The 18,901-nt window shown below is 38.7% G+C and overlaps 1 protein-coding gene across 18 annotated transcripts in view; it reads right to left on the bottom strand.

Annotated features, from left to right (window-relative positions):
* RYR2 (ryanodine receptor 2) overlaps positions 1-18,901 on the bottom strand; it is a 260,198-nt gene that overhangs the window by 193,492 nt on the left and 47,805 nt on the right. For 12 of the 18 annotated variants that reach the window (XM_080997555.1, XM_080997568.1, XM_080997565.1 and 9 more), the window contains exons 3-5: positions 13,585-13,689; positions 8,567-8,587; positions 3,655-3,669 (exon numbers count right to left, since the gene is read on the bottom strand). In XM_080997555.1, the coding sequence (XP_080853681.1) occupies positions 3,655-3,669; positions 8,567-8,587; positions 13,585-13,689 (141 nt within the window). The remainder of the gene's footprint in view (positions 1-3,654; positions 3,670-8,566; positions 8,588-13,584; positions 13,690-18,901) is intronic. The other 6 variants (XM_080997566.1, XM_080997571.1, XM_080997560.1 and 3 more) reach the window with 2 other exon arrangements.

Here is an 18,901-nt window from a genome sequence, read left to right as displayed (position 1 = left end):
ATATGGAATCTGTCACCATCAACTATACATGCAAAACCAGGTGAGGAGAGAGGAAGAGGGGGGAATTGCTTTATAACTGTAGCTCATGCAAGCAAAATAAAGGGAAGAGAGGCCTTGAATAAATCATCTAAATGAGATGCCTGCATACATTTCATTAATAAGGGGATATTTTATAGCCTCTATTCCAGAGACTCAATTCATTGATAATCATCTCACAATCATTTATGGCAACACGATGATAAATGCTCCTGATTTTAAAGCTATTGATTTGCTGGCGAATGACTGAACATATAGCTAGAAGCATACTGAAGATGATAAATCGGGTATCTTGATTAACATATTCAACACAAAATATATGGTCTACTTTCCCAGCAACAGATAGCTTAGCATGTATGCATTTAAAAAAAAAAAAAAAATCAGCAATTCCTCAATAAATTGGTAATACATTCCTGCATTGATACTGACAGTGTAGCCTTGAATATAAAATATAAATATTTATCTTTGCTGCTGAGACAGCATTTCTATCATCATCTGCTCTTTTCCATCACTTGCAAAAAATAAAGAAGTACAGTATTGGGCTTAATGGGGGGGGGGGGAATCATGCGAGCAGTTGTAAAACATACAATAGAAGGTTTATAAAACATGTGATTTTAAAAGAACTCTCATCCACTTTCTTTCTTGCATTAACTACATTCGCTCTTGAACAGAGATTGCAGAAGGGACCCTCAAAGGCACTTAGTGTCTGCCTCCCATATCACCTTCATGATGTCACTTCTCTTGCTGACTTCAAATCCTTCTTCAAAGCAAACCCTTTTCTTGAAGCCTTTGGAACAACTTCCTTGTCCCCATGCCCTCCAGCAACTAAGCCTAAATACATACAGCTGAAAAAACAATATATTATTCCCTTGCCTTCATTTACTTCCCCTTGCTATGATGTCTCCCCTATATCTGTTATCTAGATAGTAAGACCCTCAGGGTACAGACTTGCTCTTCATTCTTTTTCAAGAATGTACACTATGCAAGTAATAAACTGTTTACCTATTCATTTAGTGCCATTCATGTGTATGGTACAAGAGACAGGTCCCTAACAACAACAACACCTGGAGGTGAAATATCCAGAGAGGATGGACTGAGAGAAAAATCATGAAATGTTTCAATGGCATTAGTCAGTGCTGATTTTGTCCTACAAAGCTTGATATAATCTGAGCACCCATATTACCAGGACTATCACTCTGAACAGAATTTTTCATGTCTGCTAAGATTTCATGGAGAAGCCTTGGTCAAAGTCTACTTCATAATGCACTAAATCAGGTCTGGTTAACTTTCCTCAGCCCAAAGGCCACAATGAGTTGACCACCACTCCATAATCTGCAGATCAGCAGAAGGCATGGCCAATACACTCCACTCACATGCACACACACACACACACACATTCAACACACACACACACACAGGCAGGCAGGCAGGCAGGCAGGCACACACACTCAACGGGAAGAGATAAACAAGATAAACAAGTGTGTATGTGTGTGCATGCACACACACAAACGATAGGTAGAGAGGGAATGGGTCCTCCACACTGCATCACTGAGCTACAAAGAGGGCTGACTAGATGACAAGGAGTGGTGGGAGGTACCAGCTGGGGAACCCCCAAGGGAACCCCCAAAAGAGAAAGGCTCAGAGCCCAAGGATTGGTGGTAGGACACCAAGGAGAAGTCAGGGAGAGATTGTAGGGAGGAATGCTGAAGAATGTAGGGTTGGGTGCTGAAGAAGCAACAGGCTTTAGTGAGCAAGGAGAGCCTGTGACAGGGAGCAGCTCAGACTCAGAGCTGAAGAAGACCAGAGGGGCAAGAGGCTGGAAGAGAATCCCAGGAGTCTGCCTTCCTCCTGTGACAAGCTTGCCTCCCCACCTGACTCCAAGGACATGTAGGGCGATGCGTAGGGCGAAACAGAGATTACAGGTGCCTGATATAGTTTGAGGCTGCGTGGGAAACAGAGACCTAGAGGAAGCAGAAGGCGGGCACCATCAGTCCTGACGGGAGGTATTGTTGAGCTGTATGCCTTTTTCTTGAAAAAAAGAATCAACTGCACTGCCGAACTCTGTGTCTTGTGTGCTAACCTGCATCTGAACCAGCTCTGACAGGTATTCACTTCCAGAAGTAGAATCACAGGGAACATGCAGATTTTGAATACATTTGTATTTAATTTGCCTAAATGGTATATTGGCTACAAATTAATTTTCATCTTAGAAACCAGTCGCAAACAGAACACTCCCTCTGGCTGCATCACTGCCGCATAGTGGGACAGAGAGGGCAAAGCACCAGCAGTGCAAATGTGCCAGCTTAAGTGCCAAATGGGCTCCACCAAGATGCTGGCACTGAGCTGGCCTCACCACTGCCTCACCCCTCACTCTCAGTACACAACAGAACACAGCCAGAGGGGTCTGGTGAACAGCACCACCCCACCACACTGTCAGCTACTGCTAGATATGTGCTGAATTGCCACCAAGGTGGAATCTAGGAACATATAAAAACTGTTCTGAAAATGCTTTGTTTTAAAAGCCTTTTTGAAAATACATTGAATTTTCCATAAGGCTCACCATTGCCATCTAGTGCCACCTTGTATATTGCACTTAAAACACACTTAAAATGTTTTATTTGCAGCTGTATAGCTGAGTCCCAAGAATGCCCTGTCTCAAACCTACGCAAACTGACTGTTAGAAGTGCAATGATTTTAAGGACATTATACCAAAAAAAATAATAATGCTGCTTATACAGCAAAATAAAAGCATTAAGCAAATGACAACCATATGTCAGGAGTGCTCTGATGGTGTTTCCTGCTTGGCAGGGGGTTGGACTCGATGGCCCTTGTGGTCTCTTCCAACTCTATGATTCTATGATTCTATGAAATAATGATTAAACATTAAACAAATAAACTTAACTGACAACACTGCACTTCTAATAGCTAGATGGGATTTAGAAAAGAGCACTGCAGGCAATCATCTCAGATGTAGCAAAAATGAAGTTAATCCTCCAAGATCCAATCAACATCTCACACAACACAGTAGCAGATAGCAGTTTAATAAACCCTGTTAAAAACTAGAAAACTTATATAGTTTACCGCATATTGAAAAGGCAAACCCTCAGAATTTTTGGTGAAAAAAATAAACCACTAAAAGGCATGAATACTGAAGCTTAACAACAGAATGAGGAAAGTTATGACAAAGTTGAGGGACAGAAAAAAATCCTGAAAACTTTTGTAAAGTATCCAGTGGCATTTGGTACAGTTTAGTACCTCAAATGCATTACAGAATTTTACAGACATTATAGCCAGGTTCCATGTATTTGAGCCAAATTTCATAATTTTACTATAATATTAATAATTATTAAATCTGATCCTTAGCCACTATATAACCATGTTTGGCCAGGGAGAGCAGTATAAATCTTCTTACAAATTTCCTTCTTTGTGAATGCTGGATGTTCAGTATGTTATAGAAAGGCTATTTAACCAATTGGCTTTTTACAACTGTCTGGTTAAGATTTTTTTTTTAATTGACTATTTAATTGACTTTTACTGTGATACAGAGTTTTGTATCTCTTCTGAACTAGTCTTGGTCGAGAAGAGATAAATTAATTAAACAACAGTTTTCAAGCTTACCTTCATCATAAATTTCTGGAGTACCATGAGGAAGAGGGAAAAGAGGAAAAACATTAAATATTATTGCTCATCAGCACTTTTACAACAGGTTATTTTTTTCTCATTCTAAAAACAACTTTGGAAAGTAGCATTTCTAGCACTATACTGAGTACTAGGGAAAAAATATTGACTTTTCAAATTTACCTGGACAGGAATGTCTTCCACAGAATCAAAGATATTAAAATCACACATACATACAATGATTAATATCATGGAAAGACAAATGCTCAAAAATGCAGTGATCCAGAACACTAGTAATTGGTCTGAACAGATTGTAAATATGCAAAAACAAAAGGAGTTTTAAAAACGAATCACTAATAACTCATGCACAACAATTCCAAAAATTTGTATCAGTGCACACATGCAGCTCTCCAGTGGAGATGTGTGTATCCTGAAAAATCTATTTTTTCATCTAGATTTTAAATATCACTGCATCAGAACATGTAAAATATTCTAAATTATTTGCAAAAATTCCGTAACTGATTTCTGTGAGTTATCATAGGAACCAGTGCATAAAATTATTTTATTTCAGAAGGTTTGTAAATATCCCTCGGTGCTCATGGCTGCCACAAAACAGCAAACACAAGTCAGTGAACCTATTTTCTTTTATAATTCATTGGTAATGTAATGATTGTGACACTCAATGGCCTGCCAAATTGCTTCCAATGATCAATGGGATATAATCATAAAACGAAAGAGGTGCCCATCAAAATTATTTTGTTGCTTATCTAATACTTCTGATGCCAACAAAATAACACAGATAAATTTGTGCACTTACCCGTGAGGTTTGGATCTATCCTTTCCACAGGGCATGATCCAGCAGATGGCGCAAACTCAGCTGAGTCCTGCAGGCAGGACATCCAAAGCTGACTCACACCTTTTCCTTAACTAGGATAGGTTCCAGGCACTTGCCAGTATCCTCAGGTAGGAAGGCAACTGGGAAATTGGGAGTATGAACCTCCCACTAGACCAGAGGTTCTTGATAATAAACTTTTGAAGTCCTGCCTACGGCATCCATCTGATAAGACACCTTTACTCTGTTGAACCATACACCGGGGGAGAGGATACGATAACTATTTTTGTATATGAAAGAATGTGACATGCTTAAAATAAGGAGGGAGGGGGTTCACCAAATACTGTAAATTATGCTAATTCATTATAAGGGGCACAGAAACTTCAGCTGATACGGAATGTGGCCAGTTCTGTGCTTGTGGGGCTAGGCAGTCTAGGCACATTGCAAGCATTCTGCACTGGCTACCAGTGTGTTTCCAAGCCCAATTCAAAGTGCCAGTCTTGGCCTTTAAAGTCTTTAAATTGTTTGGGGGCATGGTTATTTGAAGGACAACTTGAACCTGTATGAACCTGCCCGTGCCTTGATATCTGCATCAGGGGCCCTACCTGCTGACTCTCATTTAAAATCAGTTAAATTCATAGACACACAGAGTTGGAAGGGACCACAAGGGCCATCTAGTCCAGCCCCCTGCAATGCAGGAATATTTTACCCAACATGGGGCTCGACCCCACACCCCTGAGATTAAGATTCTCATGCCTAGACTGAGCTAGGCATGCACTAGGCATAAGGCCTTTTCAGCAGTGACCCACAGTCTGTGGAACTCCCTCCCAAAGGATTTATACTTGGCCCCTTCATTTTTGGTATTCATAGAGGTTTCATAAAAATAAAAAAATCTCTATTTCAAGTGCTTTTAATTATTTTTACTATTTATTAAATTTGTAACCCAAAGGAGTTAGAACTCCCTAAGGAGTCCAGGGCAGCTATCAACTGAAAAAGCAATATAATTAAAAAATACATTATAAAACAGCCACATACGCACAGAACTTTTAATTTCAAGGTTGATTAGAAACAGTATCTTTCAGCCATCAAGTTCCTGGACAAACAGGTATGTTTTAAAATTCCTTCTTTAAGTTAATAATGAGGGAGGTGGAGACAGAATGAACATTTGTAGGACCCCCACAGCCCAAAAGCTACTTTCCCAAGTAAATTACTTTCTGGTAATTACCCTGCTGATAAGAGTAAAATCATAATACAGCACCTCCAACTCCAACCCCACAGAGCTGTTCCAGAAGGACACCACAGTATGGTGTCAAAAGCCATTGGGAGTTCAAGGAGAACCAACAGGGTCACACTAGGCCTGTTTTTCTCCTTTGATCAAAGTTATCAGGGCTTTTTCGCTACTAAAACCTAGCCTGAAACAAGTCTATATTAAGGTTACCAGATTTTTTCAATGAATCCGGGGACACTTTTCAACTTCAGTTGAAGGGGATGGATTTTGTCAGGGGACTGATCTGTAAATCTGGGGACTGTCCCCGCGAAACAGGGATGTCTGGTAATCTTAGTCTAGATAGGCTGCTTCCTCCGGCACACCTGCAGCTGATTCGCTACCATTGTCTTGATTACCTTGTGCAAAAAGGGAATAACAGAGATTGGACTGTTATTTTCTAAAAATTTCTGGATCCAGGGAAGACATATTTAAGAGTGGCTGCATCTCTTTCAAGGCAGCTAGTGTAACTTCCTTATGTAGTGAAGCATTAACCATTCCCTGCACCAATCTAGTCAATCCCTTCGTCCTAGATTTTATCAGCCATGAAGAGCACAGATCTAAAGGACACAAATTAGCCTCACTGCTACAAAGGCCATGTCCATATCCTCAGGCTGCAACAATGTGAACTTATTCCACAGGCCATTACTAGATGATGCTTCAGGAACCTCTAACAGACCAGAACTAATTGTAGCATAAAGTTTGACACAACTGCCATTGGACCTGCCACAAAGAAAATAATCTGCTTTTTCTCCACTCCCCCAGCCAGTTCTGTCACAGGTGAACTAAACTAAATGACACCTACATACATCAACACAAGGCCTGCTCCAGGAACAAAATGAAGGAACTTGGAAAATCCATTAAACTAGTCAAAGAATCACATGCTCCGTAGCAACTCCAGAAAAATATGGACTACGGCTTATGTAGATGCTTCCGTATGTTTTACATCTCCCACCTTTCTGTAGTAAAGCCTAACAATACATGTGGCCACCTTATGTTATGGCTGCTACAGCTGGCAGAAGGCACTGATTTGTTACAATGCTTGCTCCCTTGATAACCAGATGAGATGTAAACAGCACAAAACACTGGTTGGGAGACCTGCATATGTATTTTGCTCTACACTTGGCACTCTCTCATTTGGACCTGCCAATGCTAAAGTTTTAGCAAGATTATTAAAGGCAGACATCCTAAATTAGATGCAAATATGAAATGGGAAATGTTAGGGGTAAGAGGGTGCAGAGACAGTATGTCATTTGTTGTTCTAATTCTATATGTTTACAGTATCTAGAAAACACAGTTTTTCATTTCAATACTGTTGAACAATATAATTGTAGACTGCTCAAATCTCAAGCATATGGAAACATTTCAAAGAAATACCCATCATTGTATTAATTTAATATTCACTGAATTAATGTACACAATAGTCATAAAATACAATAATATTAGAAATCAGAATATAGTCCTTTTCCAAAGAGAAGTTAATACCATTAAGAAGTATTTGGGATCTGTCTAACTTAGTCCCATTGAGAGCAGACCCATTTAAATTGATGAACCTAAGTTAGTCATGTCTATTATCATCAGGGGGTCTATTTTTATTAGGCCTAGCACTGGATACAACCCTAGGTTTCTAAATGAAAAGGAATTCAGTTGGGTATATAAGAGCCCGATACTTCTGCTACCTAATTTACACTGTGTAGTAAACAAGTTTTCTGGGTTGGATTACAGTGTGATCCTTATTTTGCTAGTCCATGACTTAGGACAGTTTAATTTTTAGTTACTCAAGTTTCTGAAAAGGGATACAAATATTTGGAGGGACATGTTTACCATATGGCTGGCAAAACCACAGCTAAGGTGCTGAAATGTGAGAAATATAGTATAGTTCTTTCTTGAATTCTTGTAAAATCATATTATACTAATGCATTTATTTTTAAAATATGGGTTTATAACTCATTATAGAGAAGACAACGAAAGTAATTTGATGGAAGAAACTAAAGACACAGCAATCCACACAATTAGCAAATAAAAATTAGAATCATGTAGACATGCAAACATAGACTTTTCAAAAGTAGATACCTCTGGAATAATGCAAATAGACTTTGAGTGCCAACATCTCACTATACAAAATAAAGTTAGACATGCTCAAGAGATTCTATACACAGAAAATACATTACTTGCATGCCTAGATTTCAACATACAAATAGGATATTAACACACACAAATGGAAGACATATTGTCAAAGGTTTCCAATCCCAATAGCTCGCAGAAATTCATTACATATCAATGCACAGATTTAATTCAGAATTAAAAGAATGAAATGAGATTGGGCAAGATACATGTAGTGATTTGTTTTCTATAAATTCTCTGACATCTGTTCATTATCTTGAAAAGCTTAATACACACTATTTTATAAATAAAGCAATGCATCAGTTATAAACACAGAGGAAAAATTATGGTATTCACATGCATTATTCACTTAAGATGTGTTCAGACAAATGTCACAAATAATGACAGATTTAAAGGACATACATTTACAGGATGAAATTGCAAGGCTCAAAACTACAAGGGAAAATCCCTTTAAAAAAATTTTTACTAAACAAGGATGAATTAGAATGTATTTTATTACTCATATTTTAAGAAGTTTGGGAACTATTTCAAGAACTCAACAGTCCCAGCTATCATTATTAAAGAAGTTTTTAAAAAAATTGTTTTGAGCTAAGCAAATTAGTGTTGTGGTGCAGACAGAATACAAAAAACAGACAATTTAGACTCTGTGATAGACATAGGATTGTTTTGGGTCAAGAGAGTCAAGCACATACCCATTTTTCCACATCAACTAGCTGTAGGGAGAAAAAACAAAACAAAACAAAAATGAGTTCCTTACTAAATATGGTATTTTGCAATTTAGCACTCACATTTTGATAGAAATACGATTAGTAAGAATGGTTATCACAAGGGCATGGTTTCCAAACCCATTTCTCACAAATGCTTGTGGGGGAAATTAAACATTGCACTGAGATGATCATTCTGTCAGGGCAAATATTTTGACTTGCCAAGCAGGATGATCACCCTTCCTCCTCCACACTCTGTTCCGGAGGGTTCTTCCAATCCCTCCAAAGCCAGGTTGAGGGCAGGAAAGGGGGCAAAGCCCCAGTGAAGAAGCAGAAGTCCTTCCACTCACAGGCCTCATTAGTTTAATCCTGCCCAATAGCCATGTATTATTTGTACTGAAATTAAATGCATGTTCTTTTTAATTATTTTATTTTAATAATTTAAATGCTGATTAATATAACAAAATCTCTAAGCACTTCCTACAAATCACAAGCAAAAAATCACAAGCAAAAAAGTCAGGACATGATTTCAAAATTCAATAAAAATCCAGCAAAACATTAAGCAAACATTTTTGCATCAGTATCATCACTAAGCAGACTGGTTTGGTCAGTAATTGGTAACACAGTACAAACATAATATCAGTCCAGGCTGTGTCTTGTTGCGTTGTTGTTGTTGTTGTTGTTGTTGTTGTTGTTGTTAAGTTTTAGTCAGAACTCTTTCTGCAAAAGTTGGATCCACTTTGGGTTCAGACTTCATTATTAGTTGCATTCATTAGCTGTCACTCCATTGCAATTCTGCAAATCTGTTACAGCAGTAAGAAATATCTTCTAAACTGTACACACTAAAATGAACTCAAAATTCCTATTTTAAAAAATATTAGCGGTACTTAAAGTACTTTCGCCCACACATGTGCCCAATTTTTCTTCTCACAATAAAGTCTGCATTCAAGAGGCCAAAGGAAATCCACACAAAAATGAGACTCTGAAGGCAGTTTTGGCAGTATACAGCAGGAGCAGTGATATTTTTCAACCTGAGGTCTGCATTCCCTCATGAGGGGGCTGATTATCAGTGGTGGGCAGGGCCAGAGGCAAATGTGTCAAAAGGTTTCTAAACACACCCCTCAATTCTTTTTTCAGACATGCACTGTATCATCACAGTTAAAGGGCATATTCCTCTCAGATGCCACAGTATACAAATGCCTCAACAGTCAATGCATCTATCTAAACTGCCCTGATAGAACAATTATATTTTGGCTTTGCAATCATTTTTGCATGGCTTGTGTAGTAATCTTGCTCTCAAAGGGCTGCTCTAGCCTCCAACAGGTAATGCTCAGTACACTTTCACAGCAGTTTAATTTTGACAAGGAGGCACAAAAAAGTAGCATTCCAGATCCGAGCAGTGCATATGCCCTAGAAGCTGCATCCTAAAATAGTCTTCCCATAGTCCATAACACTGCTTGGACGATAGCTACACAGGGGGCAGGGTGTACCTGCCTTTTCCAAGGATGCTTGGATACAGGTGTCACCCCTTCCCCATTAAGAAACTTCATGGCACAATAATGGCAACAACAAAATTGTACTTCACAGAACTTGATTCTCCCCCCCCCCCCCGAGTAAATATTTCATGTGTATACATATCAGGCTTATATATTTTCACTTTTTTTATTCATTTCCTATGAGCTATTACAGATGCAATCTCAGGTGTAAAACCAAGTCTGGCAGCAAATTTTATATTGCAACTGAAAGATGTAGATCTGTTTACATAGCCTAAGGTTTTATTTTCTGTAATAGAGGCATGAAATTTATCTTTCCATTTATAATCAAAGTTCAGATCCAGCCATATTAAGATAGACCCTATATTTTGCTTACAAAATGGCTTTCTCCTAAAAACTCAGAAAGCTGCACATACTTTTTCAGCATCATATACCACATATGAGGCACAGAAAAAGTTCTTGTAACCCTACAGCTTATTTTCCAAAACTTTAAGTATCATATATTATTTCCTTCATTCAGTTCCTTCCATTATAACTCTTCCTCTCCTGAAAAACTGGCATTTCTTACAGGATAGTGGCTGAACCACAAAAAACAAAGGTGGGGACTGAGGAAACTAATAAACCCTAAAAATGGGGTGGGTGAAGAGGAGACAAAGCTTCCAGCAGGAAATTTGACAAGGACATGGTTTGTTGCTCACTCTAATTAATAGCATTCTTTATGATAGATTTGAAAAGGAAAGTGTCTTCATGGATTGTGCACATAAGCCATTTGCATTTTATCCTTTATATTAACTGAAGGATACTTCTACAGATGTGTGCAGTGTATTTTAGTACTTTATGTCAGCTTTGATCTAAACAAGGCCAGACAGTTAGATATACAAGCAACATGCTAAGCACAAGATTCTGGAACAAATCACAGAAGAACAGATTTATATAATTAAGTATGACAGGGTTTATGGCCAATCTATCATACAAACCTTTTCTGATTACATTTTGGTTATAAGATATTAAACAGAAACTGTTTAGACTCCAAAATATTAGTTTAAAGAAAGATGAAATGATGCAGTTGCTGTCATGTGGTAGCTCACGTGAGACAGATCAAGCGCAGGACTTTAAAGAGGTAACATTCCCATTTACTTCTGCTGCAGCTGAGGAAATCCATCTTTTATCACAATTAGTATTAGAACGCAGGGACAAGCTCTGAGCATGCTACACAAAGACACCCAAGACACTGTAGTAACCAGGACATCATAGTAAAAACAAACTGACAACTTGCTTTTCTATAACTGCATCTCAAAATCTGCAATTATATTTTTTCTTTAAAAAAAACAACAACAATGAACAAATAAGCCACCAATGGTAAAATAACAAAATCTTCCTGAAATATTTGAATCCCCTCCACTAAACATGTGCTGCCTGCAAATGGGGTAGCAATGTGGGGAGGTCATATTTAATTAGCCCCATAGCAAAGTGCCTAGTGAAACTAGACACATATTCTTATCCTGTAATAGGCTCTCTGACTTTCACCATGAAGTCCTCCAAGCATCAGAATCTTAGCTCTTTCATACTTTTGTTAATTTTCCTGGAGGGATTTTATTTTATTTTATTTTATTTTATTTTATTTTATTGAGGTACTTGTGATCATTGTTCTCAATCCAGCTTTTAGATCGGTTTTAACAGATATTGAGTTATTATAATTAGGGATATCACTGAAGTTTGCGATGTGCAGTCCTAAAAGTTGGGCACTCCGATTGGCAGTGTGAGGGAGAAACATTCAAAACAGGATCCTCAAATACATAAGCATCCTTCTTCAAATAACTACAAGAAGATTCCAGAATGGCACAGTCCATATCAAGCATGTCCTTTTACCTTTGTCTTGTAAGCTGGTTTTGTACATACACACAGCTTTCTCTCTTCCATTCAGGCAAACAAGAAGCATTATTAGGGTTCAACGGCACATTCTAGCCAAGCAAAAACACTCAAGGGGTATGTGAAGAAGGTATTGGAGCAAGTATGACCTGAGCAAAGTCCCAAGGGACCGATAGCATTTGCACCCCAGAACTGTGGTTCTCCACCACTAAGATAAGGCAAATTCAGGCAAACAAAGTAGCACCCTGGACAGCTCAAGGTAAATATCAGATTAGTTAGGAGGCTAGAGCAGCTTCGAAATCCCCATGACACAGAGCTCCACAAGACCCATAGCTGATTGTGAAGCTCTGGGTCAGCTGTTCACCAAAGCTTTGCCCACACAGTTTGATTTAATTGATTTCAAGGCAAGTAAGGAACATTGACAACAAGTTAGATTTTATTTATAAAGGATCTAACCAATTCTACCTATTTCAACTATGAACTGTTCCTATAGGCACATACAGTGGTACCTCGGGTTAAAAACCTAATTCGTTCTGGAGGTCTGTTCTTATCTTGAAACTGTTCTTAACCTGAAGCACGACTTTAGCTAATGGGACCTCCTGCTGCCGCTGTGCCACCACTGCACGATTTCTGTTCTCATCCTGAAGCAAAGTTCTTAACCCGAGGTACTATTTCTGGGTTAGCAGAGTCTGTAAACTGAAGTGTATGTAACCTGAAGCATCTGTAACCCGAGGTACCACTGTATTTCCTTCCTACGGCTTTTAATCTTACCTAGCATCTCCTAATTGATTTTCATTTATAGCCAGGTTCAATAAAGTGCTTATTTATTTATTGGGGACTCCCGAACAATGTTACCAGGAATTCAAGGTAGTTGAGACACTGTAAGAACTGAACTGCAGAAATTAATCAGACATCTGTACAAGAGGGTAAGTTTGAATGATGCAATTCTTGTTGCAGAAGCAGGTTATTTCTTCTTGAAACCGAAGAAGATGAAATAGAAAGGAAAAAGGGCAAAAGCAGAAATCTGTCAAGCACCAGCTAGCTTTATTATTGTGAAAGAATATATGTAAAACATCACTTAAAAAGTAGTTTAATACCATCATTATGCAGTACAGGAAAATCAGACTATATTTTGTATAATACACTAACTAATGTGTATATTTTTTAAAAAAAGTTATATATACTTCTAGATACAAACATCATATTGATTATATAACATATATAAAATACAAAATGAGAAGACTAAAGATCAATATTCATTAGAAACTGATAAATACAGGATTAAAACTAGGCATAAAGCACTCAAATTATATAGGTATATGCCTATCTGGTTTCCAAGACTGATATATACTCCATATTTTGTAATGGTCATGTGGAAAGTATTATGAAAACAAAATATTCATACATTTTTCTGGTTTGCAAGGATAATGACAGCTGGGGGAAACCATTTTCATGTTTGGTTTCAAGTTTTCCATGGCTTTTGGTCATTCAAGTTTTCTGAGAATGTAAACTTCAATAAAATAAGGAGTGTAATAGGATTCCAAAAGCTGAGGTGTTAATAAAAAGCATCAAGGATAACAAGACACTTAATAGAATCCAAAAGCAATTACAAATTAATTAAAAGGTGGAGACATTGCTGCTCACCCCTTCTGCTTTCTCCTCTGTGTTGGCCAGCATTTCCTGGAGGGCTCGCACGGACAAGGACTGTTCCAGCACAAAAGTGCAGATGGAGAGATCCGGAGGAACATTCTAGTTGAAAAAAACATGATGAAGACAGCATTCAGCGAAGCACTGCTTATTATTTAGTTGTTGACAGATCATTCCTTACTTACAGGGCAATCCTAAGTGTGTTAACAGAAAAATAATTTCCTCTAAATTCAATGAGACTTACCCTCTAGAGTCTAGTAAATGTGTTTAGGATTGCAGCCTTAATTAACCCAAAGAGCCATCTGAAAAAAGGCAGGGGGAGCACATGAAAACTAATTTACTCAAATAAGCTATTCTAGGAAATTCACATTAATTAAATGAATCTGGGTAAAGATGGGATGGTGGCGACCTTACTAGTAGGAATGCATGTATACATGTAGAAAAAAGAGTCCATACCAAGTGGTAAAGAAACCAGCCACCAGAACTTTGCTATTCAAGAGAGTAACAGATTGTCAATCACAATCAGGATTATACTGTAACATTATTTGAGATAAAATTCTACTGGCAGGAGAAGTCGTGACTGCATTTGACAGCAGAGTTGCAAAGTAAAATATAATGATTTTCAGTTTACAGCAGTGCTCCCACTATTATTTGATGTCTAGCACTCACTGGCTATGTTTGGATATATGTTATACCATAGTTTATAATTACGGGAACAAGCTTTTGTGAGTCTCAGGTTTGCATGCTCTCTCTCCTCACCTCTTCTCGCACAGCCAGACAGCACCAGCTTATCAAGTGTGTCTGCCCCAGCTAACAAAGTGTCAAGGCAAGTTAAACAGCCAAATGAGTTTGGCATCAGGGCAAGAAGTCCAGGGTACACTGCTCTGCTCCTCCTTTCCTTGATCTAAACAAAACCCAAGCTTCTAATGAAGTAACTCAATAAACTACAAAAACAGTTACGCAGACAGAAAGTCAGAAGACACATGGGAGCTTTCCAGGGTTTTGCACAATCGGTCACATGTTCAACTATCTGGCTGCCAGACAGAAGTTATGGTTGTGTCTTCAGAGCAATGAGCTCTTGGATCTCCACAAACAATTTCATTTCCTTGAAGCCAAGGTGGCTGACTCGGAAAACCTGAGAGAGGAAGAGAGGTTTGTGGATGAGGTCTTCAGGGATGTTAGCGCTGTATCCCACTCACAGGATGACAGCTCTAATGTGTGTACACGAGGTGAATTTCCTGCCTAGCATGATGGTTGCAAGTGTTGCCCCTCATCTAGATAGCCTAGCAGATAGTGCTGGGGTGGGGTCAACAGTCACAGTGCACATTGACATTAACGACATGGGGTAATGTAGCTGCAGGTCCTGGCATCCACCTGCAAAATGGCATCCACCTGAGTGAGAAGTCTCAAATAACTCAAGCGTGAAATTATGAAGGACAATAGGATCACATGCCTAATTGTGATAAGTGAAGATTATCGACATAGGATAAAGATATCAAGAATGACAGCAGAGGAACTTATGCAGGACAAAAGGAACAAATCTTCTCTGGTGTAAAAATCACAGAGGAATAAAGTAGAAGTGAATTCATTCACATTCACACACCCACACCCACACACACACCCACACACACACATATATATATATATATATATATATATATATATAAAAATTTACAAGTCATATATAAGCATGATAAATCACATTTTCGGGCTAACATGCATCTGGCCATCAAATAGACACGTGTATAATGTGTTACTGTGATTAAATAGATTAGTGAAGGAAGCAACTCTTAAAGGCGAATAGAACTGCTAACCTAACAACTGTCTGCACAATCTTCATTGTGTTATATTGTTAGCTTTGCCTATTTTTAAGATCCCAGTTAATTAGTGTAAGTGTGTGTGTACACCATAAAATCATACCTCAAAAACTGCAGTGGCTTAATGTTCCACTACAGTATACAAAGCCTAAGAACCAAGATTACCTAGAACCAAACATTCACATGCAAGATTCTAAAACCATAATCAGTACGCAATCAACCTAACACTTCTGCCATAAAGTTTATACACATTTTGCTTTTGAGAAGCATTTTGCTTTATTTAAATCTGGTTAAAAAAGGGATCTGATATATTTCCTTCTGCTATATAGAACAGAGAGAGAAATTTCTTCTGTCCATGCACTCACCATTCAGTTACCCATTTTCTAAAACCCAAAGATGTGGAAATTTAGCTATCCTTTTAAAATCAAAACTATATAATTTACTTGTCACATAAGTGACAGCAACCCAGAATGGTTTTTATAATTTAACATCTTTATGTTGCTTACCAGTCTGGTTTTTTTTACTAAAAATGATTTGATATTTCTTTTATAGAATCATCATATTACAGGATATGCAACATATTTATCTAACAGTTGCAGTTTTAAAGAAATAGCAAAAATCAGCCTCCCCCTGAACAGCAAATAATATTCACACTACTTTGCATAATAATGTACACATTATAAAGAAGCCAGCAACCATGACTGCATGACTTCACTGTTATCTGCTTGTGCTCCTAAATGCATTTTCCTGACATACCCACACCTCTCCTTTTCCTAACTGCAGCTCCTTGTTTTTCTTGGACTTGAAGTTAAGATTCACAATTTAGATTCATAAAGCTTTTAACAAATATTATTATCCACTTTTGTGCTTTTACATTTTTCTATCACACTGTTTTATTTATTGATGGAACAGTTAAAATAGTATCAACTATAAAACACTGGGGAAAACCAGTTCATTTATTTAGGACACACTCCTTTATCTCTGGGAGACGGGGATTTGAATAAACAGCCATTATTGTTCTTATAATAAATTTAATTTAACTCCTTTCCTCCCACGTAAACCAGAGCCTCTAGGAATAAAGTATTTTCTTAACTATAGACAAATTGTTTCTAAATGTTTCACTGATTCTGTTTGTGATACTGAGTGCTTCACACTTGAAAAGGATCATTGCACCGAGTACAGAAGCTTCAATCAGCTAAATGATAAACAGCCCAAATGAGCTATTATGGGCAATTGAGTAATCTGAAGTAGTTTAAGGAAGCTGCAATTGCATATACACACACAACAGCCTGAAGGATATTATGGTCGTGTTTATCATCTAATGCAAAAATAGGCCAGCTCTGGTGGTAAGTCACTGCTATCTTTTATCTTGGTTTTGACACCACACAAAAACTTTAAAGAAAAACTCCCAAGGGGATCTAATGTTTAATGTATTTCATGCTGGATTATGAAAACTTTATAGATCTTAACTGTAATGCTATTTTTATTCTGAATAGCTGCAGAAAAATTGTATTTGTTTTATTTATTGTATTTGATCTTATATAATATCATATCTCTTTTCCTCCAAGGAGCTCAAAGTAGCACTCATGGTTCTCTCCCCCCCCCCCGGTAACCACCCAACAACCCTGTGGCGCCAGTTAGACTGAGAGACAGTGGGAGGAATTCAATGTCGTGCTCTTCTGATTGTTGCATCACTGCAAGTATTTTGGCTTGCAAATAGAACAAGCCCTACCTCTCCCTTCTCTATGTTCCAGGGGTTCTCCGAAGCCCCCTAAACCAATTTCAGGGGCATGGAAGGAGGGGGGCGAAGAGAGGGGGAAAGACCCACAGCTGAATCCTGCCCAGTGATTGACCCAAGGTCACACAATGAGCTTCATGACAGAGTAATTTTAACCCTGGTCTTCCAGGTCCTAGTCTACATATCCCTCAACCTTATTCCACTTACTGGAAAGTAAAAAATGAATAAGCTGGAGGAGGGGGAATGGCTCCCAAATGCATGGAAGCCCTTGTTAGCAGCCCTGTGTAGAACCTTTTAAGACTAATTCAGGCTGCAATCCTGTACACATGGAATGCGGGTGAGGTTGTGGGTTAAACCACAGAGCCTAGGACTTGCCGATAGGAAGGTCGGTGGTTCGAATCCCCACAATGGGGTGAGCTCCAGTTGCTCAGTCCCAGCTCCTGCCAACCTAGCAGTTTGAAAGCATGTCAAAGTGCAAGTAGATAAATAGGTACTGCTCCGGTGGGAAGGTAAAGGGCGTTTCCATGCGCTGCTCTGGTTCGCCAGAAGCGGCTTAGTCATGCTGGTCACATAACCCGGAAGCTGTACGCCAGCTCCCTTGGCCAATAAAGCGAGATGAGTGCTGCAACCCCAGAGTCGGCCACAACTGGACCTAATGGTCAAGGGTCCCTTTACCTTTACCTAGGGCTTACTTCTATATGTGGATACTGTACCACACCAGCCCATATAATAAGTGCTTATATGTTTAAGCTTAAGGTCAAGTGCTTATATGTTTAAGTATTTGCACAACTACAATATTAAGTAGCCGGTTTCTTTGTGAGGGTGGGGGGAGAATGAGGGGGGAAACCACAACACGTGGAAGCCATACAACTCTTCTCCCGCCAGAGAGGCAATTGTAAGTACTACTTGGTTTAATTAGGTGCTAAGTATTTGCACAACTGCAATACCTCAATGTCCACAATATTGTTGCAAGGGAGGAGGATGGAGAGCAAATCAGAAGTTGTCCCCACACACATGATATCCTCGGGCCCTAAGATGTCCTACCAGGGCTGGATCTAGACACATCAAAGAAGTGTTTCAGTTCAACACGTAAAATCATACAAGGAAATCCGGTTGGGAAAGACAGGACTTCACAGCGCCATCTGGTGTCACAGTGTTATACTGCATATACAATGCATATAAAACACTTTCCTGTAGCACCTTAAAGACCAACTAAGTTAGTTCTTGGTATAAGCTTTCGTGTGCATGCACACGAAAGCTTATACCAAGAACTAACTTAGTTGGTCTTTAAGGTGCTACAGGAAGGAATTTTTTTATTTCATATAAAACACGTTTTCTTTACGAGTCCCAGGTCCAGAGTCCATCAGTCGCCGTGTGTGCCAGCTGCAGTTTACATGACTGAACCCAAATTAAAGCCCAAGATTTACTGCTCACCTGCCCCACCCAGTTGCTCACTCTGCAAGATTATTTCTCAAGTAGTGCAGTGACTATGAAACCACTGCGACTTGTGAAGCATGAATGACAGCACGTCTCCATACAAGCAATGAAGCATTCCCTTCACAAAAAAGTATTCTCATCTTCTGCTTTTTTCTTCGGATAAAACAGTCTTGCTTGTCTTGGGTTGATATCTACCCAGTTTCCTTCTCCTTGTCATTTCTTTTATAAAGTCCTAGCTCCTATCCTCATTGTGCTTGTCCTTTAGCTCCTTTAGTTTTTGCATCTCATTTATGTGATAAAGCAGTTTCCATGCACTCTTCTT

This window comes from Podarcis pityusensis, assembly GCF_964106645.2.
Source record: "Podarcis pityusensis genome assembly, chromosome: 3".
NCBI lineage: Eukaryota > Metazoa > Chordata > Lepidosauria > Squamata > Lacertidae > Podarcis > Podarcis pityusensis.
The sequence above is the reverse complement of the archived record's forward strand: the minus strand, read 5'-3'. Positions and strand labels throughout refer to the sequence as shown.